Source organism: Podarcis pityusensis (genome assembly GCF_964106645.2).
Source record: "Podarcis pityusensis genome assembly, chromosome: 9".
NCBI lineage: Eukaryota > Metazoa > Chordata > Lepidosauria > Squamata > Lacertidae > Podarcis > Podarcis pityusensis.
The window spans coordinates 58,924,060-58,949,019 of record NC_138034.1 but is presented as its reverse complement, the minus strand read 5'-3'; the positions used below and the strand labels follow the sequence as shown (position 1 = coordinate 58,949,019).

Below are 24,960 nucleotides of genomic sequence, written 5' to 3'. Positions count from 1 at the left end.
TTTGCTCTGAGGACTTTTAAATCAGAGAAAGCCAACCTGGAGCTTATCCGATGCTGTTGGACTGCAACTCCCATCAGCCCCAGCCAGCATTCCCAGTGATCAGATAGCATAGGTGTTATAGTCCAGGGATGTCCAACAGGTCAGTCGCGATCTACTGGTAAGATCCCTGGGAGGTTTTGGTAGATTGTGGTTGATCGCTGGCTCCCTTTCCTTAGCATTGGTAAAATCGAACCCCCCCCCCCCAATTGTTGCATGATCTGCGAACGGAAGACAGAGTTTACTCATTGAAGCTGTTTGTTTCCCCAGTGATTTGTTGGTGAGTGGCTGTTCCTCTTTCTCCCCCAAAGCCCTTAAAAACGGGGCTTTCCTTTCCAAAATAGGTCAACAACTTTGACTTGAACCCCCCCAAAACGGGGGTAGATCACTGCCAGTTTTTTATTCTGTAAGTAGATTGCAGTCTCTTGGGAGATGGCCACCCCTATAATATAGTCCAACAACATCTGAAGAACACCAGGTTGTGACAATCCTGATCTAGTTTGATCTTTAGAGGGTGTTGGGGTAGAGCAGCTCATCTCAAGTCCAAGCCATGGCTGCAAAGAAACAGTGTTCCCTTGCATGCATGTTTGTTTTAAACTGCACCTGCAAAGGAAGAAAGGAAAATATGGTTTCCTTTGAAGTTGAGTCACCTGGTGTCATGGTAGCACCAGATGATCGACAGTTGGGTCGCCTCACCTTCCTCTTGAAGTAGCCCCCAGGAGGACGTGGGAGCTCAGGATTTGACCTGCCACACAGGTCCTACTCCTGGCCCCTGTATTGATGGGAATTGTTGTCCAGCAGTATTTGGAGGACTACAGGTTTCTCACCTCTGATATTCTTAATTAATTAATATGCTACTTAATTGCCAAGGTAGCTTCTAAGCAGTTCACAAGTATAAAACTGATTTCAAAACATTTAAACATGCATAATTGCCACTAAAACAATTTCATTAAAATAGACACCTGTGGTTTGAAATGAGCAATGAAACAAGCCAATTAAAACAGGTGGTTCAGGTCCTGAGATAAGGGGGCATGCTTGTCTAAAAGCAGGTGCGTCTTCCAAGTGCCCATGGAATACTAGTACATTACATTGTATACAAGGCAGTGTGCATAATCTTACGAATATATTATATACCGTATTTTTCGCCCTATAGGACACACTTTTTCCCCTCCAAAAATGAAGGGGAAATCTGTGTGCGTCCTATGGGGCGAATGCAGGCTTTTGCTGAAGCTTGGAGAGCGAGAGGAGTCGGTGCGCACCGACCCCTCTCGCTCTTCAGGCTTCAGGAAGCTATCAGCAAGCCGGGGGAGCCCGCGGGAGTTCCCGCAGGGCTCCCTAGGCTGCGGATAGCAGCCTGCTGCACGGAGCGCAGGGCGCGCTGAAGCAGAGCGCCCCGCGCTTCGGGCAGACATCGGCCAGCCCCACAAGCTCGGGGGACAGCGGGGAGGCGCAGCGCCGCCATCCAGCTGTTCCTTGACCTGGTTTGGAGGCTGGCTTCTCCCCAGCGCCAGCCCCACAAGCTCGGGGGACAGCGGGGAGGCGCAGCGCCGCCATACCGCTGTTCCCCGACCTGGTTTTGGGGGGGAAATAAAGGGGGGGAAATTCCTTTATTTCCATACGGTACATGTATGTACGCTGCTTTGTAAGCCCCACCAATAGGGTACTAGTGTCTGTAAAAAGGAAAAACAAATTGGGAGGGGAGTTGAAAGCCTGTGTGTTAGTCTTCTGTCTCTCAATTCCACTTTTTGTCAATTAATATAGGAAATTGCTTTTCAAAGCTGTAGTGGTATTTTCCTTTAGGGGAGGGAGGAAGTTGCCTGAACACTTTCCACAGAGAATTTATAATGAAGCAAAATTGTGTTTTGGAATCAGTAGACCAGTAATTGATGTACCGCAGACAAATCTGCCGACAGTTATGGTGATGCTATGCAGAGGTCATTAATCTTGTTAAGTGGTACAGTGTAATGCTATTATTGTAGGAGGCAGCTGTGATTTGGGAATAGCAGTCTTCACTTAAGTATTCTGCAATTAGATTTAAAAATACTTAAATGGCAAGAGTTGTAAACAATCTTGAGTGCGTTGGGGAGGGTCGCAGAGGGGGGATGTAAAAAAAACCCCCAAAACACCACACACACACACACACACACACACACACACGAGAAAAGAATGATCTAGCAAAGCAGATTGAGAAAATTTGGTATATGGCCCACCACAGAATAAAAAGAGTTTTGAGGGCACCACTGTAACTTACTATCCTTCAGAGTGCTAACCCATTCTTTGACTTAAAGTAGCTTAACAGTGAAGCTATGCATCCTGTGTTGCAGTAAGAGCTGCTGTACACGGCTCTCTTCCATTCATTAGCAGGGTGCAAAGGTGAAAAACCTGAAGGCAGGTGGGGTGTTTTTTTATTCATATATATATATATATATATATATATATATATATATATATATATATATATCTGTTCCCTAATCCAATTAGCTGTGAGGGTATGTGACTGTTTTGCTTGTTTCGAATTGTTCTTACATGTTTGATTTTATTTTTAATTGTATTGTTCTACTGCTTTGATGGTTGCTGGCCTGGGCTTCTATCTATCTATCTATCTATCTATCTATCTATCCATCCATCCATACATACACAAACACACACATACCTGCAGTCTAGCACACATTGCCTTGATCTTCTGTTCCTTATTCAGCAATGCTAGTGACAAGGATCATACAGCGTCAAGACTAATTGTGCAGATACAGGCTGTGTCCACACCATATGTTTAAAGCACTTTGAAAACTCCTCAAGAATCCTGGGAACGGTAGTCTGTGTTGGGTGCTGGGAATTGTAGCTCTGTGAGGGTTAAACTGCAATTCACAGGAACCACTGTGGGAGAATCCATATGCTTGGTAAATGTGGTTTAAATGTATGGTATTTACGCAGCCACAATACCACCCGTCTAGTTGTGAACCATGCCTTGGGGCAGCATGATTGCATATTGTCCTGCTGTACATGAGGCCTATAACGGTTGAAGGTACACAGGGGCAGAATTCCCTGCTCAGTATGAGTTCTCAATTAGGTTCATTTTGTTTCTTTCCAGAGCAGTGTTTGGCTTTCAGCCAAGATTAAACCTTTAAGCGTTTCTGTTTGTGTGAGTGTGTGATGCATTCATCTATATGTTTTCTTTCTTCCTCTAGTGCCTAAGACAAATGGGCAAGCTCATGACAGAATGCTGGGCTCACAACCCTGCTTCTCGGCTCACAGCTCTGCGAGTGAAGAAAACTCTTGCCAAAATGTCAGAGTCACAGGACATTAAGCTCTGATTCGGCTGAAGAAAGGCACCTCTTTGCTAAATCTCAGAAAAATGGACTTTCCTTCATGTTTCAAAGAGACAGGAAGAGGAATTACAAGACTTGGCTAATATAAACCTTGAACGCAGTCTTTCGGCAAATAATCTTCCACTCTGGCGCAGAGGCCATTCCAGGAGAAAGAAAGCAACGCGGCTCCATCAAGTTTGGCTCCTTGGCTGCCAGATGAGAAGACCTTTGGCCTCTTTTGGAAGCGGTGGGAGAAACAGTTATCGATAACTGCTTCAAGATTATGCATGCTGCTTTCTGTGAAAGCCCCTAATGTTATTAATATTAATATTATTATTATATTTGGACTGTTTAATTTTCATAAAAATGAACCTTTGCAAATACAAAGTACAAGAAAAGAATTATATTGTTACTCTAAAGCGGGGTGGGGGCGGAGGAAAGTCAAGCAAAATTGCATCTGAAGTCTAAAACAAATTGGTTATGATTTCCTGCTGATGAAAGACTGTTGCACTCCCAAGGCAACACACTATGTTGTGAAAGAAAAATATAATAGAAATATAAGTTATCGCCTATACAAATTTGATTTTGGGCAACATATATGACGTAGGCCAAAGGAAGCCAATGTGGTGTTCTGATTATTTTTTTGGACTACAACTCCCATCATCCTACTCTGGCTGAGGCTGTTGGGAGTTGTAGTTCAACAACATCTGGAGGGTACAATATTGGCTGTCCCTGATGTAAGCTGTCCCTGATAGAAAGACCGCATTCTCAATGGGAATCGCTAGATCTGCTACCAGGCAGTTTCTTGTGCACAGTAGACCCAGTGATCCATCAGTATCCCTTGTATAAGCCCTTCACATTTCAGGTTTATTAAAGCAACACTGTTAAAGGCATCTAAGGAACATTAGATGTGAAAGGTGAAAGGTGGAAGACAATGAAAAAAACTCCTAATCAAACAAGCTCAAGTAATACCAAGCACCCTTTACTTTCTATTATTTGGGGAATTTTTTTTCTGGCATTTTACACGCAAAACAATAATTCTGAAATTGGTGTGAACTAAAGTTTGGTAGAATACGGTGTTATACGCACTAACCTTTCCTTTACCGGCAAAGTCCCTGATTGATGAAACGGCTGACCAAGTTGCATTGCATACCATTTGCCTTAAGAGAATTAAGAAAATAAAGAGTATTGACAAAAGGACGTGCTCTGTTCAGCATGCACCTGGAAATAGTAACTTGTCACTAATAGGGTAGAAGAAAACTGCAGTGTGTTTCTAAACACATGCAGGTGAGCATTGCTTTGGAAAGGAGAGGTTTTTATTCTTTTTACAACTTCTGAAAAATATAATTTCCTCTTTAATTTTGAAAGGAAATTGAGAGAGTTTTTCTAAAGTGAAGGGGGTTTTTATGTATTGGATTATTGGGCCACATGCTTTACGGGAGCAGAACATTTTCTTTTTTAAATTATTGTTTTAAAAATCAGATTGTACTGCAGGAGTACTGAATTCCCAGGTTTTCTCCTCTGCAATTCTGGTCAAAGAAGCACTCACTGAGACTCATATTTTGGTTTTGAGGTGAACTTATTAGGTATTTTGCATGCACAAGGAGTTGGGGGACTCTTCTTCCTCCTGCAGCACTCTGTTCCCCAGAATGTGAGTTGCAAACTCTCCAAAATTTGGCAAGTTTCCATATGCATGCAGAAGGCCTTCTTGCTTGCATAAGGGCGCTTTCAGTCCTGTCCTACATTCAGAACCTTCCCTCAATCCCCTGAATTTGGGCTGTCTTCTGTAAGGACTAGCATGTTGTTGTTGTTTTACAGTAATACACTAAAGAAATAGAACTATAAATGGGATAAAATAATTTGTAGCACCATAGCTAGCAAAATATGCTATGTGTATTCGTCCAGTTACAAGTTTTTAAAAATATTGCAAGTTTTTCTTAAAGGCACACATAATTATCAAACAAAACTGCATAAAATTCTGACCATGAAGTTCTAGGTTGCTGAGCTGTTTTTCACTTTGGAAAATTAAATGTAGGTTTGAATTGTTGAGCTGTTATGTTATATTTTTCATTTGAAAGTCCCTTTAAGATTATTTTGAAGCCTGCAGAGGGCACTGTGCAGCTTCAGATTCCCAGTGCAGTGGGAGCCGTAGGTTGTAAGTTGGAAGTGCATACCCTCCCCAAAGAAAATCCACTTAAATAGGCTGGATTCCACATGCATAAGAGTCAGTGTTCCCTCTCTCTTTGCAAGGTTAGTGGAAGTAAGAATTTAAGACACTGGGAAAAAAGTATACTGTGTGAAGTTAATTTTTTGGTGCAAAATATTGGAGCTGACTGATAGATTGATGCAGTTTTAGACTCTGAACTTCAGAGAGAAATATGGATGGATGGGGGAGATATGTATTCCCCCTGACATAAAAGTTTAAGGCTGCAGTCCAGTGGCTCCTGGGAGGGTATTTCAGAGGCCAAATGATCTCCCTTGCTGACGTCAGAGAGAATACTCTTAATAGTGGAGCAGGAGATCCAGTTTCAGATCCAAATCCCCACCAAAACCTCTGAACCCCTGGCTGACTGAATGTTGGAATTCCAACACTGAAAGGCCCAATGGGACAAATGCTGTTGGAGACTGGGGACCATGAAACACATTGGAAGGAGAAATCCAATGCTATCTCAGCCACTTGACACTCATGAATTGGACAAAAATATAGATTAGCTCAGGAGCTAGCTTAAATCTCTTTCACTGATTTCCTTTCATGCAATCAGAAAAGCGTTTTAAGTTGCAGAACCAAAGAGCAAAGGTGTGTCTCTCCTCCCTCGCTCCTGCCATGCCTCTTGAGAACCTGGTAGGGTTTTAGATAAGATAGTTCAACCACCTTTGGTTTCTACCTATTCACCCTCACTTTAAGATTGCAGCCTAGGTGGGTAATAACAGAAGAATTTCCACCTCTGATCCCTCCTGTAAGTATCGTACAGGGAGCCAAAGATTCCTTGCTCAAGCACAGCCACAAACCCTCCACATACTTCAAAACCTGAATGGGCTGCATGAAGTTAAGCATGGGTGATTCTCATCGATTTGGGGGTAATTTATAGGCTATTCTGAAAGCAATTTGACTTCTGGAGCCATTAGTTGTTTTTACATGAACATTTCTGTTCCAAAACAGAGTCAATCATGCACAAAGCTAGTTTCTTCAGAAGTTGTCCTCTTCTTTCTCTTAGGTGCCTTGACAGCTGGCACCATAAATCACCTCTGCCTTGAGTGGTGATTAGTTAATGGAGGTTAAGAATGCATAGCACTAAGGAGTTTTTTGACATGGCCTGGACCGAGAAGTGGGGAAAGCCCATTTAAACTCTCACTGGATGAGAAATGGGAGTCCACAGGATCTCCCTTGCCAGACCATCTTAAAAAATGGAGGTCACGCCCCTTCCCTGTTGTGCAGTGTGAATCCCACCCCCCCTGTATTTGGAGTAACTTTGCTTGCACTTAACAATTATGAAAACAGCAAGTTTCTGCAATCATTGGAAATTTGAAGATGGTGCCGCTTGAGCAGATAATGTAAAGGTGATTGCTCCCACTCACCCAAGGAAAGCTGGATATTTGTCTCCAGCACAATATTTGCAGCCAAATCACAGAACCCTGATAGCGGCTAAAATGTGATTAGATGGATTATGTGTGCAGTTCAGTCTGTGGTAAGCCAGTCACACAATTCACAGCCACCAGAGTTCCCAGAAAGTGATTGAGCATTTGGGTGGTGGTTGGGGGATGAATTTGCAGTGAGAATAGTTGAAGATTGGCAGACAACAGATCATATTGCCTCACCAGCAGCTGAACTGCAAAAAAATGGGCATGTGCAGTCCCCATTATTCAACTCGGACTGAATAATTAAAATAATTTTTCCCCTTTCTCATTTTATTAAAAAAGGACTTTAGGACTTTCTTTTCCTTTAACTTGAGGCTGACTCCACAGATGGCACAAATAATTTTATTTCACTATGATTCAAACACAGGGTCTTAGTAGTTACCTGAGTTTTTGGATTTTCCAAATACTTTAAAGATGCAAAGCCTTTTCTTCTATGGTTCCTGAAGTAAATGGACTTTTGGATGCCAGTATCCATAAGCCCTATATTCTTATTTTTAAATATATATATATAAAAATCTGTTGAGATGTTCAGGTTTGCATTTTAAGGAAATATTTGTGTGTGTCTGTGTGAAAATATATATATATCACAGTTGGGAGTGAGGTCAACTCCATTATGTGGATCAAGAGTAAAATATTACAGATGATGAAGCACTAAGCGAAGTGTTTATTTATGAAAACATGTAGGCTGACAATTCATAGTGACAATGTGATATGGAAGAAGAGAGGCATTAGTACTGGAGTGAAAAGGGCATAATGACATAGTTTGTTTGCTTCAGGTTTGCTGCAAGACTTGGAAGGGCCTGCTTCCCCCTTCATCTCTTACGTTAGCTTTTCTGAAATCAGATTTTGCAATGTGGTGGTTCAAAATGACAGAACGCATCCCTAGCCAGTGTTGCAAATTGGCTTTAGCACCAGTATTTTATTTGACCACATAGTTATTCACTAAGATTGCCAAGCAGTAATTCTTCTGTTCCAGTAGCAATTTGAGCTATGAACCTTAAAGATGATGTCCCTGTTGGCCATTTGTATAAGAATTCACCATTTTTTAGGTCTTCAAATATCTGACATAGTTAATAGTTAAATATAGACACCAGAATTTTTAAAGGAGAGCTTTTCAGGGAAATATAGATTAAAATGTGTAGCCTGTGAAACTACCTTAATGGCATGTTGGGAAGAGAGGAGACCAAGGAGAACAATAATCTTGCAACTGTTAGTCCTTTGCAGGCACAGCACAAACTTTCTTTTGAAGAATGGTTGACAATGTAATTTTTTTCTTGATACTGATTTGTGTTCTTTTTTGAGAACCAGTGCCTTATTCAATCTGTAAATACTGTAATTGTTAAAAAAAAGAAAGAAAGCACCATCTAGGGAACAATCCTGTATTTTAATTGTTCAAAATGGTATATGTCTGTCTTAACATTCCCTAAATAAAGCGTTTTAAGTTCCCTGTTTAAAAACAAAACAATTCTCTTTGAAATAGTTTGGCTTCTTTGTAATGTCCAGCATTATTGGTCAATGATAGATGTGTTGGCTGTGTCAGGTGCTGTGTTTCTTATTAAAAGTGTCTTCATTTAACTAGCAAGCAGGAAACTGCACAAATTCTCTCCCCAGTTTTTAATGAGTACCATGCAGTATGTGTGCTTTGCCTGCGGTCAACTGAGCCTCTTCAAGAACTGGTTTGGCACAGGAGAGTCGAAAATGGCAGGTATGGAATCATGTCGCCTTCAAGGTGTTGGACTCCAGCTACAATCTTTCCTGACTGTGGGAGTTGGAGTCAGGTTCAGGGACCAGAAGTGGTCCTCTAGGAATCCCCTGGACTGTCAACATGCCATACCTCCCTTCCCAGGCCTCACCCTACAATGGTCCTGGCTCCACACTTCAAGTGCTTTTGCCTGCCTACAATGTGCCCTTGAACTGGATGGAGTGGTGGGTGAGTAGAAAGTGAAATCTCAGTGGTGGTGGTGGTTTATTAAATTTGTATACTGCTCTATACCTGTGCAAAGGGAAGAGTTGTATCCATCACATCAGTTGCCAATGGGGGAAAAAAACTAACTTTTGTGAGCACTTTCCCCTAATACAACCAGATTTACTTTCGGGAACTAGAGCTGGCCACAAAGAGATCTCTGGTTTCAAGTGTTTCCTTCCCATAATCTTGGCCAGCCACTTGCCAAGGTCATTTATATATAGTTGGGGAAGACAGTGTGTTTTGGTCCATGTAGGGCAGTTTGGTTTTGTGTAAAACAAAGGAGAAAAAGCTGGGGTTAAGCTAGCATTGAGACAGGGCTACATTGCTAAAGGTTTATGCATTCCAAACCAGTTTTAAGTGGATGTTTTGCGTGTGCATCTTTAATTTATTGCTGCTTCCCACAAGCCTCTTCTGATTTTTATCCTCCACTTCACATCTATATTTTATTGCAAGTGCATTTCATTTCTGCCAGTCACTTGGGTGCTTTGACCACAAGTGAGCTCTGTTTTGGACTTGTGTGAGGGTGGACAAAAAAGTGGCCAACCAAAATGTCAAAAATATTTTGGAGCCAAATCAATTTTCAAATCAGCAGCACTTTTGTCGTGGGATGTCATGCACCCCGCAGCTGCTGCCTTTTTCTTCCCAGAAGCCGGTTATCTGACCTCTTTGGCCCTTCCTGCTTGCTTTCTTCCCTTCTGTTTAGCCCAAGGGAAAGTGTTGCAATGAGTTGTGATGTAGGATTCCCCTTGCCCTGCCAAACCTCAAGGGATTGAAGACGAAGTGCAGGGCACCAATCTAGCATCACAACTGGCCTCCAAAGGCCCACTTTCAACCATGCCTAATGTTATGCCTGATCAGCAGGGTTTAATTACCTACCTCAATTTCTTCTGTGCAAGACAATGAAATCGGATTTATACTGTGCACCAATCTTATATTTGCATACTCATTTGCTTTTGCACCCTGTCCATCTGAATGCTTTATAATAATGCCACACACTTCATCATCAACCCCTTGTTAACAGCATATTGGTTTGGCTGCATCCTGCTGTTGATTTTAATGTAAAACACCCATTGCATTGGGGGAGGAATTTCCTCCTATAGATCAATGTGAGGATGTGGTCTATAATGTGGTCCATTGTGAGTGCCACTGGACATAAAGGGACACTAGTTTTGAACACAGGCACTTTCTTCAATGAAGCAGGGAAATACTGGGTGAGGGGGGATGGGGGCTGTGTCATTTGTGTATCTCCTTGTGAGAAATAGGGGGAAGCTGGAGCTCAGTAGTAGCACATCTGTTTTGCATGCAAAAGGTCGCAAGTTCAATCCCTCACTTTGGCAAGTAGAGCTGGCAGATATTTCTGCCTGAAATGCTGCAGAGCTGCTGTCAGCCAGTGTAGACAATACTGAGCTATATGCTCCAATGGTCTGACTCTATAAAGGTACCTTTCTATGTACCTAAGTGTTTTCAAAGGAGGCCACCATTTGTAAACTGTACTCCTTGTGGTTTGTTTCCTCAAGTCTGCAAACCTACAAATGTGTGTGTTTTAGACACCCCCTTTCCTGTAATCCCATCCCTGACTGTGCTGAGCCACTATTAGCCTTTGGCTCATTAAACCATCCATGGCCTTTTAAATTGTTACTATGCTATTATTTTGTGATTTTATATTGTAAATCACACTGTGATCCTTGGAATGAAGGGCAGTTCAGAAATATAAGACATAACCAAACTCCTTTCTCTGCAAGAGAACGTGCACTGGTGCTTAATAGGTAAAACCACTAGGCAAGGATAGCCATCATGCTGTCTTCCAGATGTGGACTACAACTCCCATCACCCCTGACCACTGGCAATGCTGGCAGAGGCTGGTGGGTTGAAGCTCTAAATCCTGCTTCTTCCTATTTGTGGAGATGGCTGACTACTTTGAGATTAGAAGCAGTGTACACTGCAGTGCTTATAAGTCATACAATTGTAGAGTTGGAAGGACCCTAAAGGGTCATTTGGTCCAACTCCTACAATGCAGGAATAATGCCATCAAGGGCTCAATGGTGAAATTAACAATAGATTATTGGTTTAAATCATGGGTAGGCAAGCTAAGGCCCGGGGGCCGGATCCAACCCAATCGCCTTCTAAATCCAGCCTGCGAATGGTCCGGGAATCAGCGTGTTTTTACATGAGTAGACTGTGTCCTTTTATTTAAAATGCATCTCTGGGTTATTTGTGGGGCATAGGAATGCGTTCATTCCCCCTCCCCCCAAAAATATTGTCTGCCCCCCCCCCCAAGGTCTGAGGGACAGTGGACCGGCCCCTTGCTGAAAAAGTTTGCTGACCCCTGGTTTAAATCACCTGCTAGAACTCTGATGAGAGATCCCACTATAACAGGCTGGCTAGATCAATCAATCAATCAATCAATCAATCAGTCAATCAGACCTGTGCAAAATGATCCACCAGCTACGTCTTGTGGTTTGTGCAGTTTTATGCTAGCAAATCAAAACATAAAGAAGTCTACTTGATCCTTGCCTCTGGCCTATGAGAGTAAATGGGATCAGTTCACATACTGGAAAGCTATTTTGTCTGCAGTGTGGTTCCATTTCTCCCTTGTTTCCATTGCTTCTTCCTGCCCAGGTGTTGTAGGAATTTGGCAGTGAGCCACACTTGACGCACAGGGGCTGGGCCATCACTGTATCTAATGGGCCTCTTGAGTTCCAGTGTTTTACTGCATTTAAATGACGCCAAGTGAAAAATAGAAGTTTTGTAATACTGTAATGAAGAAGCCAACTGGGAAACAGCATGGCAAAACAATAACTTTTTACTCTGATTTATACTCCTTTGATTTAAACAGAACAAAGCAAGACATTTTGAATGCATAAAAAAGCAGGTGTCTTTCAAGCTACAGAAAGATTTCTGATACAAAAGAGTATGTGGTGTTTGGGGCTCCAGAGGGCTGATCTGACTGGAAAAACAAATGCCTAATTGTCTTGTGAGCTCAGAAGGTTTGGGAGGGCAGGGGGCGGAAAGGTGAAAGAAGTTGACACAACTGCTTTGATTTTCTGTAAGGGGTAGCTTCTTCATTTCTGTTCTGGGTCCCAGTGGTAATCTATTCATGTGTTACCTCTATACAGTATTGTGGACTAAATGTTTTATAGAAAAAAAAAGAACATTTAATAGCACATTTTTGGAGAAAGAGTTCCTGAGGCCTTGACTAATCATTACCATATTCAACAGCTGGCAGTGTTTGCCACAACTTGATATTTATTTATTTTATTTATTTATTTATTTTAAAAATAATAATGCTCTCAGCAAGTTTGGGAGGAAGGTGGTGAAAAGCACAACGTTTGGTTTGCTTGCAGAGAGGTTATATGGGGTTACATCAAGCAGTTTTTCCTCCCACACTTTCCAGTGCATTTTTCCCCCATCGCTTTTCTTACTGCAAAAAGTCCAGGGATTTATTTATTTATTTTTGAGAAGCAGATTTGTTGCGCAACAGCACCAAACCCATTTATTGTGGAACCTAAAATAGCAGATATGAAATTGAATATGTTAGCATCTGTCTGTCTTGAGAGACAATGGCGTGCACCTTCGGGGGTGAAGTCAAACCACTGCCCACCAGCAAAACAGCAAGTGTGTTATTGACCTTAGGCTGGAAATGAGGCTAAAGCAGATATTTGTGTGTGAACAACAGGCTTCTTCGCCAGTGATGGAGAGGAAAACAAGTTTTGTCCCTGCTGACAAAGGCAGCAGAAGATGCTTTCTCTGGTCACTAAATGAAAAGACACATAGGATTTTTTTCCACTTGCTTATAAATATAATTTATAACCTGTTTAAAAATTCTTTCTTACACTTTGTACATGTCAGGCTGACAGCATAAATGCAGGCATTTACAAACGGAGGGCAGAAGAAAAAACGGGGAGAAAGGGACAGAGGCACACTCTGAACTAGTAAACTACACTTCCACTGTACAGCAATACAAAGAAATGCAATGGCTAGCACTTTGCTCTGTTAGTTATTCTTTAGAAAAAGGAATTGCATAGAAGATACAGCAATAAGGGAGATCAAACCAAACACTTTCCCATAGCTGATCAGCAAAACAATAAACAAAGACCACCCCCAGCACAAACTAAGTAACGCTGCTATGGTTCAGCTCTGAGATGCAAAAAGTTGAGAAACAAAATTCTCCTTCCAAGCCTTGACTAGACAGCCGCTTGCCCATTCCCACCCTGCTACCAAGGTTGCATTTGCCTGTGCTTAAGGCAGGTATCAAATGCCTAAGTCTTCTTACTGCTACTGCTCAGTAATAGGCTGAAAGAGCATCGCTCAGCGAAGGAAGTCACATACATAGATGCCATAATATGAGCCTCAGGAGAATCGTATGTCTTAGTGCCGATTATGTTCAGTGCCCTCTCAGAAAGAGGGGTTAGAAGCTGATGTGTGGTTAGGGATTTATTTTTGGAAATGATGATTTGCAAAGACCAAGGAGGAGAATGAAAGTGAGCACCGTGTGCAGCTTTGCTCGGCATTATCTTGTTTACTCGGTTGCATTATTTTCCTCCCTCCCCTAATCTCCTGGGTTTATATTATAGCCAGTCTGTGGAAATAGTCATGTGTGGACCACACAAGCTCAGCTAAACAATGCAACAATGGTTTATACCAGACTATGAGACATCCCACTCCCACCAGTGTCAAAAGCAATTGCCAAAGGAAGTGACATTTGGTTTCATAAACCTGGAAAGAAAATCAAAATCATTAGATAAGGATGCCGCCTCTGTGGTTTCCTTGCCTAACAAGACTGCACCCATCATACAATTAACTTGGCCTCTAGGAAAAAGGGGGTGGAGTGGGGTGGCTGAAAATCTCTGACCTGCAACAGATGCTAAAACCACTGCACATTTTCACTGACATAGAAAATGCTAAATTCCTTTCTCCATGAAAAAGAGTAAACTATAATACCAATGAGTTGTATACAAGTTGCTAAGCTCTTTTCATGTCTTGGTGGAAGATCAACCATTGTTCTGAAGTTATGGCCCATCTCTTAACTTATGCCTTGTGAACCCCCTCATGCACTGCAGACATGAAGAGTTAGCGATTCCATTTACTCACGTCAGTCCAAACCATCAGCTTACGTGAAGATTTACATTATAACTAGCCACCTTGGGAGAATGACCCTGAAAGAGGAGTCATCAGTCAGACACACAACTGTCTTCTGCTAATGAACACCTCTTGGTCCTACTTTTCCCCCCCTATACAAGCAACTACTTGCTAAGGAGGGAGTGGCATACAACCACAACGTCACCAACCAACCTTGATATTACCCTAGTATAAGAGAGTGCTCCACAACACAAGAAGCAAAAGCCTTCCCCATTTCCTCAAAGCAGTGATAGGCCTCAGGTGAGGACTCAAGCACCTCATAGCTGCTCACTCACCCTTCTGCTTTTGCAGCCTGATCACTCAAAACAAACACCACAATGCTACAGGAACCATGCCAGCATCCATCGTGTGAGTTTTTTGTGGCGAACGTCTTAAAGGCAATATGGAAATAAGTAACATAGGTAGAATTTCCCTTCAGATAAAACACCTGATCAGATAAAACACCTGATTACCTCAACAGAGGTAAAGTTTTAGGGAATAGAGGTTTGGTTTCTCATTCAGAAACTGTTAGCTGAGTTTTGGAACAGAGAGGGGAGGAGGATGAGGAGGAGAAGGAAAAAGAAACACCCTCAAAATCCTCTTAAAGTTTCTTGAACTCATGAGCCAGAATCAGCTCTGTGTGTGTGTATCTCACATGCCTTTTGTATTTATTGCTTGCTCATTAGTTATATGATTATTCCCACAACTAAGAGAACTATGCTACCCAGCATTTGATGGGGCATTTGCATATTCAAAGCATTGTTCAGCCAGGTTGCTGTTGCTATGCCCACAATACAGGTGGAGGAACTGAGAGCAAGGGCTTCAAGCTTCCTGTTGAGTGGCAAGATTTAAAATAGGGTCTTCCCTGGTTTGCAGCTTGGAGCCTTTAAGCCCCTTGCTGCTGCACTGGCTCTCAGTACAGATTTAAAGAAAAAGAAAGCAAGAAAAGGGCAAGAATTACATTCATTACCAAGATGAAAAGTCACGTGTGGTACTATCTCCCAAGTCCTTGACTGCACTACAAACACAATGAAACATTTTTCAGACTGAAGCAGAAGAAAAGAAGTGAATGGGGAAAAGATGTTAGCTTGATCCAGAGATGCTCACAGCAGCTTTGCATCTATTGACAACTTTTAAGTTATCACTCTTTATTGTAGAAATGATGGAGACTGTTAGTACTTGAACTCAACCCCTTTAAGCTATATGTCGGATCCCTTCTTGCTGAGTTGGGGGTGAATGAACCCAGTGGTTTCCCCAGATGTCAAGCAAAGGAAACAGAAGTGTATGGTGATCCCTCAGACATTATTCAAATGATAAAATAGTCAAAATAAGTACACGGGAATCTCATGTAGAGAAATGAAAGGGCCACTTGCAACTACTACATTGGAAAGAAGAAAGTCCATTGCAGAGACTGCAGAACATCTAAGCACCCTAGGAATGAACTGAGGCCATTCCAAGGATGATCTGTTTAAACTATTTAGAATGTGCTATTTCAAGAGTATTCTGACATGTGATTTGTCAAGGAAAATGCTACAAGAAAATTGCAAATAAGCTAAAACAACTCTTCCTCATCATAGGATTTTTAAAATAAAGAAGTAAAACAGTTCTTAACATCTCTAGGTACTTTTATATAGATGTATATGTATATATAAATTTATATATTTTACTTATATTACTAGCAGCTGACATGTCATGAGTAGCTGTATACAATACACAAATCTGCAAAATTATAAGAGGCTAATAGGAAAAATAAGCAATTACTTTAAATGGAACTAAAAAGACTGTAACAATTGTGGAAGCTTAGCATTTTTTGGATTTATTTAAAAATGTGCCTTCTCTCTAGGTTGGATTCCTTTGCTGACTAATATTAAATTCCTCATAAATGCAGTTTGCCAAGCTCTTATCCTGTACTCTGTACTAGCTCTGAGTCTGGTTATTTTAAAAGAAAGAAAGAAAAGAAATTACATTCATTCCCAAGATAAAAAAGTATTTTTTACTAGTTTGAAAAACAAGCAAAACATAAAATGAAACATATTCAGATTGCGTATGCTGCCACTAGATGGCAGCGAGAACAAGCATTTAGAAACGCAGCCAAAGGATTCTGGTTTTCTTAAAGCTTCTCTACCATTCTCCCTTTTCCCCAGAACTTCTCTCTTCCGGGCTACTTCATATAAGACACAATTTAACCAGTGTGTGTGAAAACACCCACACACCCATATACATTTATATGTATATGTTCATATATAGGTTCATAGCAAATACAGAGGTTGGGAAGCCATTTTGTGTGTCTCTTTTCAACCTATATGGCTGAAGACAGTTTCCTGACAATTTTACGCATGCCAGTCTTCCCCATCTATATGCAGCCCCCAACATACCTGGCCACTGTTGGTAAGGCCAGTGAGAGTTGGGAGTCCACGCATATTTGACTATATAAAGAAATGTCTCCATGGGGGGTGGGACATAGGAAACGTTAGATAAAGCGTGTATCCACATCAAAATCCCAACAACTCTATCCTTGGTTATTTTTAGAAGATCAAACCTGTGAACACAATTTTCTGAGCTTCCCTTCCTTTCCTGTAATAGTAGAAGACTAGAAAAGCACCCCCCTTATGCACAGCAAAATGACACAGCCTAAAATCCTTCCAGAAGACTCACAAATCAGTGTAATGAAGGATGTTAAGTGGGGGCAGCTGAAATGAGGAATGGCACTAACAGTTCACTTCTGATAGTCACAAAACAAGAACTAGGACCCTAGAACTCCTTCCTCCACCTTCTCAGAGAGCTCAGAACGGCCAGATGAAATCCTTAAAAACTCTTAAAAGAGGGGCATTATGAAGAGCTCTCTAGCACACTATTAATAACACACAGAATTTGTAATAATCATGACATCCCACACAGCAGCTACAGCTCACTTGTTCCTAGGGAGTTACGAAAGCAGTAAGCTGACAAAAGTTGCAATCCTATGCCCACCTACCTGGGAATTCAACGAGGCTTGTAATAACCACAAAGTGTAGGGGAAAGTTGGACTTTTCCTTTCTTGCACTGAATAGGTGGAATGCCTTGTTTCCCAGTCCTCTCTCTAGGAACAACTGGATGGCTTTGATTTCTAAATTGGTAACTTTCAATCAAGGAGTTCTCTACTCACCTGAACCATGCAGGTGTGAGCCTGGAGGTCACAGAGACCTCAGCAGCTGATGCTCATCCAATCTAGAGGCTGCAGAAATTAGCAAGCAATGCAGTGACAGGAGTGAACAGGCCAAGTTACGAGCAGAAAAAAATAGCCAAGAACAACCTGAAGACTACTTCCAAGGAATAATGATTAGGAACTGTTCTACTTTTCTTAAAAGGTATTCTCTCCCCCCCCCCCCCGCCTTATTATTATCACCCACCTACCCGACACAATTTCAGCCAGGATTTGTTACTCCTATCTCATAAATATGAATATGATGGAACAAGCATCACACTGTTTTTAGAAACACCGAAAGCTGACTTTTATCAAGTTTTACTATTCACCTATTCAACTCATCACTGTTTTTGCTGGCTGGCAATGGCTTTCTGGGGTTTTCCAACCCTCACAAAGGATGCCGGGGACTGAACCCTAGACCTTCTTCATGCCAAACATGTATTCTACCAATGAACCTCTCCCTAAATCAGCCTTTCCTAAGTTGATGCTTTTCAAACTTTCAGACCAGAAACTTTCAGTATCCCTGTCTATCAGACACAGTGGATGGAACTGAACAGAAGTGGAACCAGCTTAGGAGAGGCTGTCCTAAATAATACACGCACACATTGTCTTTTTCCAGGGCTTTTCAAAATAAGAATAAAAAAATCCCCATCAGGGCATCATGCATCTTTCACACCTCAGAAAGTACACTTTGAGAAAGATGGAAGAATGAAACACCAATGTACATGCAAAATATTTTTTCTTCCCAAAGATGAGTACAGATAGCCTCTTTCTCAAAAGATTTCAATGACTTGAAAATAAAAGTAGCATTTTATGCTCCAAAAGCCAATTTTTAATATTGGAACATGTGCAACAAAGGAGAAGACAGAGGGTATTCATTTGTACGTGAAAAAATATATGCAGAAGGCCTTGGAGACAACAATATAATTCTAAAAGCTACCAAGCCTACTTAATGATTGTACATTGTTCTTGCAAAATGTTTTCGTTTCCCTTACTGAACTTTGGGGTAGAGTGGGGTTAGTGAGACTGAGGTAACAGAATCTCCCCTGGTGGGGGTGGGGGGAAATGTAAATGAAAAATAGGAAGTGAAACCTCGAGGGAGAATGGAAAGAGGTGTTAGGGGAAAGAACAGGAAATTATGCTGAACACAACTTTGCCATTACCATTAAATTGTTATCATTGCAATTAAATATTGTTGTCATTATGTTCTGTTCTCTCTCTTTGCTTGTACTCCACAGCACTGTGTTATCATACCCTCCAACATTTATCCAATGAAAATTGGGATGTCCTATTTAACACTACTACTAATGCCCCGCCCATCTGACTGGGTTGCCCCACCCAGTGGGTGGCTTCCAACATAAGAAAACATTAAACATTTTTTAAAAATCCCTATACAGAGCTGCCTTCAGATGTCTTCTAAAGGTTGCATAGTTGCATATCTCCTTGGCTCGGGGGTCGCATAACTCCACACCCTCCAACATTTCTCCTATGAAAATAGGGGTGCTCTAAGGAAAAGCGGGACATTCTGGGATTAGAAACCGGGACAGCTTCTGTAAATCCAGGACTGTCCCTGTAAAACAGGGACACTTGGAGGGTCTGTGTTATGCCTCTACAGTGGTGGTACAGATTTCCCTTTAAAATACCAGGTAGAAAAAGCGATACAGCAAAGGACTTTTTACTTCAAAAAGCTCCTGCATCTGATTTTCTGACAGTCAAGTAGAGGCTGTCTCTGAATACAAAGAACAACTTAGTCCAGAAGGCAGCACGCTGGGTCCAGAGTTACTCAAAAAGTTCAGCTAGAGCATTCCAGACCAAATCCTGACCACATTTTGAAAGGCGCCCTGTGTCCACCACAAACCCAGCCAAAACCTGTACCTTGCTTTTGACTGTCAAAGGCTGAAGGCCAACTACTTTCCTAACGTGAAAGGTTTTTATGAACGCTGCTCTGTGTTTAATAAAAACACGGTCACTGGACGGAACATAAAAGCCTGTGGAAATGTCAAAATGGGGAAAAGGTCAGGCAAAATCCACCTTGTGTGTTAACCAGTGGCATTTCCAGTTACCTTCAGAGAAATAAAATCATGCTTATCTGAATATCAGCTGGCCGGACTGAGGCCTCAGGCAAGTGGGGATGGTAAGAGAGCTCTTCTAATATGGGAAGAGAAAGGCAGGGAAAGTTGTAAACAGAAGCCAAAGAGGGACACCCTGTTTTTTCAGAGAAGACCCTCTGCTTAATGTGTATGGGCCCCAACTGAACCACCACCAATTTCATTTGTCAACAGGCAACAGGTGTCCTAACACTTCAAAGCAGCTGACAGGGAGCATGGACTGAAAACACATCCTTGCACAGAGCAACAAAGAAAATGAACTCATTGGACAAACAATTCTGAGAACAAGTACGGCATGGGAAAAGAAACTAAGAAATCAAAATGAAAGGGACGATTCTGCCCTTGCTATTCTAACTTAAGGACACAACAGTGCTTCACTGACCCCAGGGTGTTCATTTAAAATGGGATGCAGGGAGATTACAAGGTTTGTAAAAGGCCACTGTGTGTAACTGAGAACTGAATTCTGTTCCATCACTGTCCTGGATCACTGAGGCTATAGGATGGAAAACTCTGACATTCTCATTTTGTAAAAAAGTCTTTTCTCGAGAATCTCACATTTGTTTCCACAAAATGGTACTAACTGGTCGATTTTAGTCCCTCAAAGAAAATGTCTGTGCATGTGATTCGAGAGGGGGTGGTATTTATATGTTTTTGAGATGGTCACTTCCTTGGCCTGAGGCAAAGCATTGCTCCAAGTCAGCAATCTCTCATTTGCACTGTGAAGGTGCCACATCTTCAGGATATTTCTCCTCTATGTGAAATCAACGTCAGTCCCACTGATGGGCCTTGAAGATGCACACTCTCTTTAGAGTTCCTTGCCGTGCAATGGAACTCACAGTAATCCATTGTTTATGCTGAGACTTAATCCACTTTAAAAGGTCTGAGACGCCACACAAGCAAGTTATCTGCCCTTAAACTTAGCAATTCATTGACATTTGCCCCTACCTTTAGAAATAAATGAGTATATGCAAGCCAAACTGTCATCCAATAACTTGCATGGAAAGCTTTTTTAAAAAAATAAAATGAATCTTTGGATTGAGACCAATAACTGGAAGGACTCCTCTATAAACATAGGAATATGAAGCCAATATTGTTAAAGTGGTGATACGCCTAGGATTGGTCAGTTAAACTGCAAATTCACCCAGTCCCCCTTGACTTGCACGATACTTTGGTTTATGGCAAACAGAAAGAGAAGCCAGCATCAACACCACTAGAGAACGTCTTGAAATGAGTAAGGGCAGATTAACTTGTAGTGTTTTTTGCATGTGAAATATCTCATTTGCGCGAAATGGTCCACATAAGTTTTAAATATGAATGCATTACAATCCACATGGAAAAGGCAAGTTTGCAGCACAAAAGGCTTGCAGTTTGATAGCAACCCATTCAACAGCTCACTGGAACGGGTTTTGAGGGGAACCACAGAGCTAGAAAAGGACAGAGAGAGGATGAAAGCTCCCGTTAGAAGGGATTAGAAGACCCTTGGCAGCCACATACAGCTTCCAGGGTGGGTGCTGCCATTGCTCAAATGATTAATGCTGTGGATAAATCTGGAAAGCAAAAATAATAGTAGTAATAATAAGAAATATAATATTCCTTGCACTAGATACTATTCAGTAAATAACCATACAAGCAAATTCTTTTTTTCTTCCCCCCCCCTTTTTGGTAGGGTTTCTCTCTCTCTCCCCCAAACCACGCCAAATTGCATATCACATACACCCACACACCCACACTTTGATGATGGAGGCAGGGGACACTGTGAGCTGGGAGAGAAAATCCCTGCAGTTTAAGTCACCAAGGGGCACAGGCATCCCTGGGGAAGGTAGGGAGAGGTACTTGCATTCCTGCTCAGAATCTACATTATCTCCTTGCCAGATGCACAAATTTAAAACTCTGGCTTAACAACTCAATCCAGAAAGCAGTCTGGTGACGGATTATTTTAAGACATCTGATGGACAGATTTGCAACCATGAAATGCATTTGAGATGGGTGTGAGGAACTGACTTATCTGGAAATAGCCACAACCCTGCTTTGTCCATGGCTTGGTCTAGAATGGCTTTCAACAAAAGAAGAAGAAAATATAGATATATATAAAAGAGAGCCATGGACAGTCCTTTCCATCCCGCTGCCCAGGATTTGATGTAAACAATGTTCATAGAAACTGGGATTGTTAAGAAAGTTTATCCATATATCTGGATAGCAATAAAAAGCGTTTCCTAGGAAACTGTAAAATCCTGTACCAAGCAGTGTACAGCCAAGCTGAGAGGAATGTTAGACTGAATTATATTATCAAGGTAACAACTTTGTGAGATTTCTTTTAAATCCTGTGATAATGTACAAGGAGAATGCATGTGAAAAGTCAGGATTTTGTGTCTTTCCCCCCCACTCTGGAATGCCTCTTGCTTTGGAACGCATTGGTCTGGGGTGCTCGGTTTGAGTTAGTCACAGCCGACGTGGTTAACATTCCTTCCTTCTCCTCCTAAGGTTGCCTCAGTACTTTCCTTCTGGTGCCAGTGAAACGAATGTCTCGTGTCTTCCCATCTCTTCCAGAACTGTGGCCAGCATGCTCAGGTTCCCATCAGGGAAATTCTGAGCTTCCCAAAGGTCTAAGATCACACCGGTGGGACTTGATTTTGTAGCAAAATAATTGAGGTACCTGTAACGGGACAATGACTACAGTTAAGAGCGTTGCCATTCACCTGACCCCACACTATCAACGTAGATGCTGAACAACAGGCTGCGGAACCTGTGACCCTTGAGATGTTTCTGGACTACAGCTCCTCTCATTACTGATCATTGGCTATCCTGGCTGGAGCTGATGGGGGTTGGAGTCCATCAACAGCTGCAAGGCCACTGTCCATCCCTGGTCTACAATGTCAATACAGTCATGCATGTGCAGCAGCTGTGGTGAATGTAGCATTCAGCCACTGTTACCACTCACTGGCAAGTGTCATGGACAGAAGCTGGGGCAACTGTGACTTAACCATGGAAGCATGCAGCAGCTGAGTAGACAACAGTCCACAGTACAACCACTTCCTTCCAGCAACACCTGCTATAATAATAATAATAATAATAATAATAATAATAATAATAATAATAATTTTTTATTTATATCCCGCCCTCCCCAGCCGAAGCTGGGCTCAGGGCGGCTAACAACAATCAAAATAATCCAACATTCTAAAAACATTCATTATAAAATTAATTAAGGACATGAAGTCCCTGTTCATTTTAGCCATAATGCAGAAGAACACATTTTGCCCCGCTTGGACGACCAATAACTCTGCTACACCTAGTAGCTGCTCTACTAGTAAGCATGCTTTGAAATGGCATGCATTCCCTATGATCTCCGATTGTCAGCACAAAAACATCTATGACTAAAATATACTTGGAGTCGAGAGTGGATTTCATGCTCTTTATTCAGCTCCGGGATTCACCTGTAGGCCAATCAGGTTGCGGATTCACTTCCACCTGGAGCTGGATTGGGTGGCTCCTGTGGACCAATCAGACTGCTGAATTCTGAATCCTATTGTTCTAGGACCAATCAGACTGCTGCATTCTGAATCCTATTGTTCTAGGACTAATCAGACTGCTGCCTTTTGGATCCTATTCAACTCAGTACATAAAAATGACCTTTTGTCACATGCATTACAGGACACAAAGTCTAATCCAAAGATGGGCATGCAAGCACCTCACTGGTTCCAGGGAGCCTTATTCTATACTAGGCTTCCTCGAGATGACTAAATCTGTGCAAATTTCAATGGAGGACTGAAACTCAGAATTTCCCAAAGGATTGTGCCAGGTCTCACTAGCACACGCACCCATTTATCGATCCTCTGCCACATTGCACAGCTTGTGTGGCCAGCATGCTTACCCACCTGTCCAATTTCAGTTTGTGGGCCAGCATCCTCCAGTCATGACCTCTTGTCTGAGGCGCATCTAGGCTGCTGCAAAGCTTCTGTCGGATTGGGAGGGGGATACTGAATGCACAAGGTCCTACTACGGTGGTGATGGTGTTTGCTGGGTCCATGAGTGGATATTCAATGCCAGTAGGTTCCTGCATTTTAGAGAAGAGGAGAAGAGGATACGGCAGCATTATTAGCAGAGGAAATAAACTTATTATCTACAGAGAAGCAATCTGTGAAGCATAGTTTCCTGGATAAAAAAGGGGAGGAGTAAAACTATGTACACCATCTTGAGCTCCTCAGAGCAAAAGTGGAATACAAATATATATAAAAAAGAAGGAATAAATATTACTGAAGAACACAGATGAAAGCTCTTTGCAAGCCACTTTGGATGGGTTTTTAGTGGGAAAACAACCTATTTTTTAAAAAATGCACATAAAACATAAAACTTCTTATGCTTAGGCAAGCCATTCATTTAGTTCATTATTGACTATACCACCTATCATCCTTAACTTAGGGATGCACTGCTCTCTATTACATCAGAGAAAACTGCTACATGTTGCTTCACGCTAGTTTTGTAAAATGTCTTTTTCAAATAGGCAAAAGCCTAATGGCCTAAATATTGTACGTTCCAGATGCTGCCTGTCTTTAGACAAAATTGGCGAGAGCTCTGCAGGTGATTGTCAACTGTATAAATCCACAAAGAAAGATATACGTTTTGAACGATCCTGTTAAAAATAAAACTACTTTCTGCAAGAAGAAATGTCACAGTAGAGGAGGCGCTTCAGAGCCATTGGGCAAACCATACTGACAAACCGAAAAAAGGCAAATAATAATGGATACACATCGTTGGGCAGCCTGATAAAACTGGGGCTGCCCTCCTTTGCAGCACACCACATCTGTAGTATTCTAAATCAATTCACAAAGCATGATTACCCTGATTTGCAGATGGGGAAATGGAGGTCAAAACACGTCCAAGAAAACATAAACAACTCAGTAGCAGAACTAACACTCTGACCTCTGCCTTGCTCCCCCCCCCCCCCCGCAGATCAGCACATTTCCCCCTCTGCATTCACTATTGAATGAAATTATATGAAATAGTGCCTATCTCCTTCGAAGAAAAGGTTGACAGTCAGAGATAGACATATATTGTTAAAACCTGCATTAAAGCTACACACACACTCACCCCCTCCTAAACTGTGTGACATTTAAAGTAGATGGGAAGAATAAAAACGTATCATTTCAGGATCTTTCATCTGCAGCGGAAGAAAGGAAATTAATTTGGCCATCACATCAGCCAACTGGAAAAGTAAAGCAAGCCTTGTCTATGAACAACTAAAACAATAAAAAGACCCACTTTAAATGTCAATTTCTTTGTATTTCCACTAGCTGCCTTCCCGGCTATAAGGTAACTGGCTCTCCACAATGCATTGCCACAAATAGAACCACTTTAAAATCACACCATTTTCCAGGGCTTAAATAGAACTCACCATAACAAGAAAATGCAGGGTGCAAAGTTTTTCAAGTTAGCATAGATGGTGGTAAGCGTTTTTTTCAGAAGCTTCATCTTAAATATAATTTCACCTGTTCTATACACTGGGGATGTCGGGGAAGGTCACTGAAGCCAAGCTCAGATGAGAACTTCAGGGACTCATAAAAATATGCTTCAAATAAGAGGTGAGTTTCTAAAAGCCTCAAATTCCTCTTC

General features: G+C 41.8%; 2 protein-coding genes across 4 annotated transcripts in view; one reads left to right on the top strand and one right to left on the bottom strand.

The window, feature by feature from the left end:
- BMPR1B (bone morphogenetic protein receptor type 1B) overlaps nucleotides 1-5,883 on the top strand; it is an 87,448-nt gene extending 81,565 nt beyond the window's left edge. Inside the window, exon 11 of the mRNA XM_081020921.1 lies at nucleotides 3,222-5,883. Within this exon, the coding sequence (XP_080877047.1) occupies nucleotides 3,222-3,347 (126 nt within the window). The 3' untranslated portion in view covers nucleotides 3,348-5,883. The remainder of the gene's footprint in view (nucleotides 1-3,221) is intronic.
- Nucleotides 5,884-14,172: 8,289 nt separating this feature from the next.
- The window catches only part of UNC5C (unc-5 netrin receptor C), a 342,182-nt gene continuing 331,394 nt past the window's right edge, over nucleotides 14,173-24,960 (bottom strand). For all 3 annotated transcript variants that reach the window (XM_081020743.1, XM_081020744.1, XM_081020742.1), the window contains 2 exons: nucleotides 23,226-23,404; nucleotides 14,173-22,006 (listed from right to left, as the gene is read on the bottom strand). In XM_081020743.1, the coding sequence (XP_080876869.1) occupies nucleotides 21,841-22,006; nucleotides 23,226-23,404 (345 nt within the window). In that variant the 3' untranslated portion in view covers nucleotides 14,173-21,840. The remainder of the gene's footprint in view (nucleotides 22,007-23,225; nucleotides 23,405-24,960) is intronic.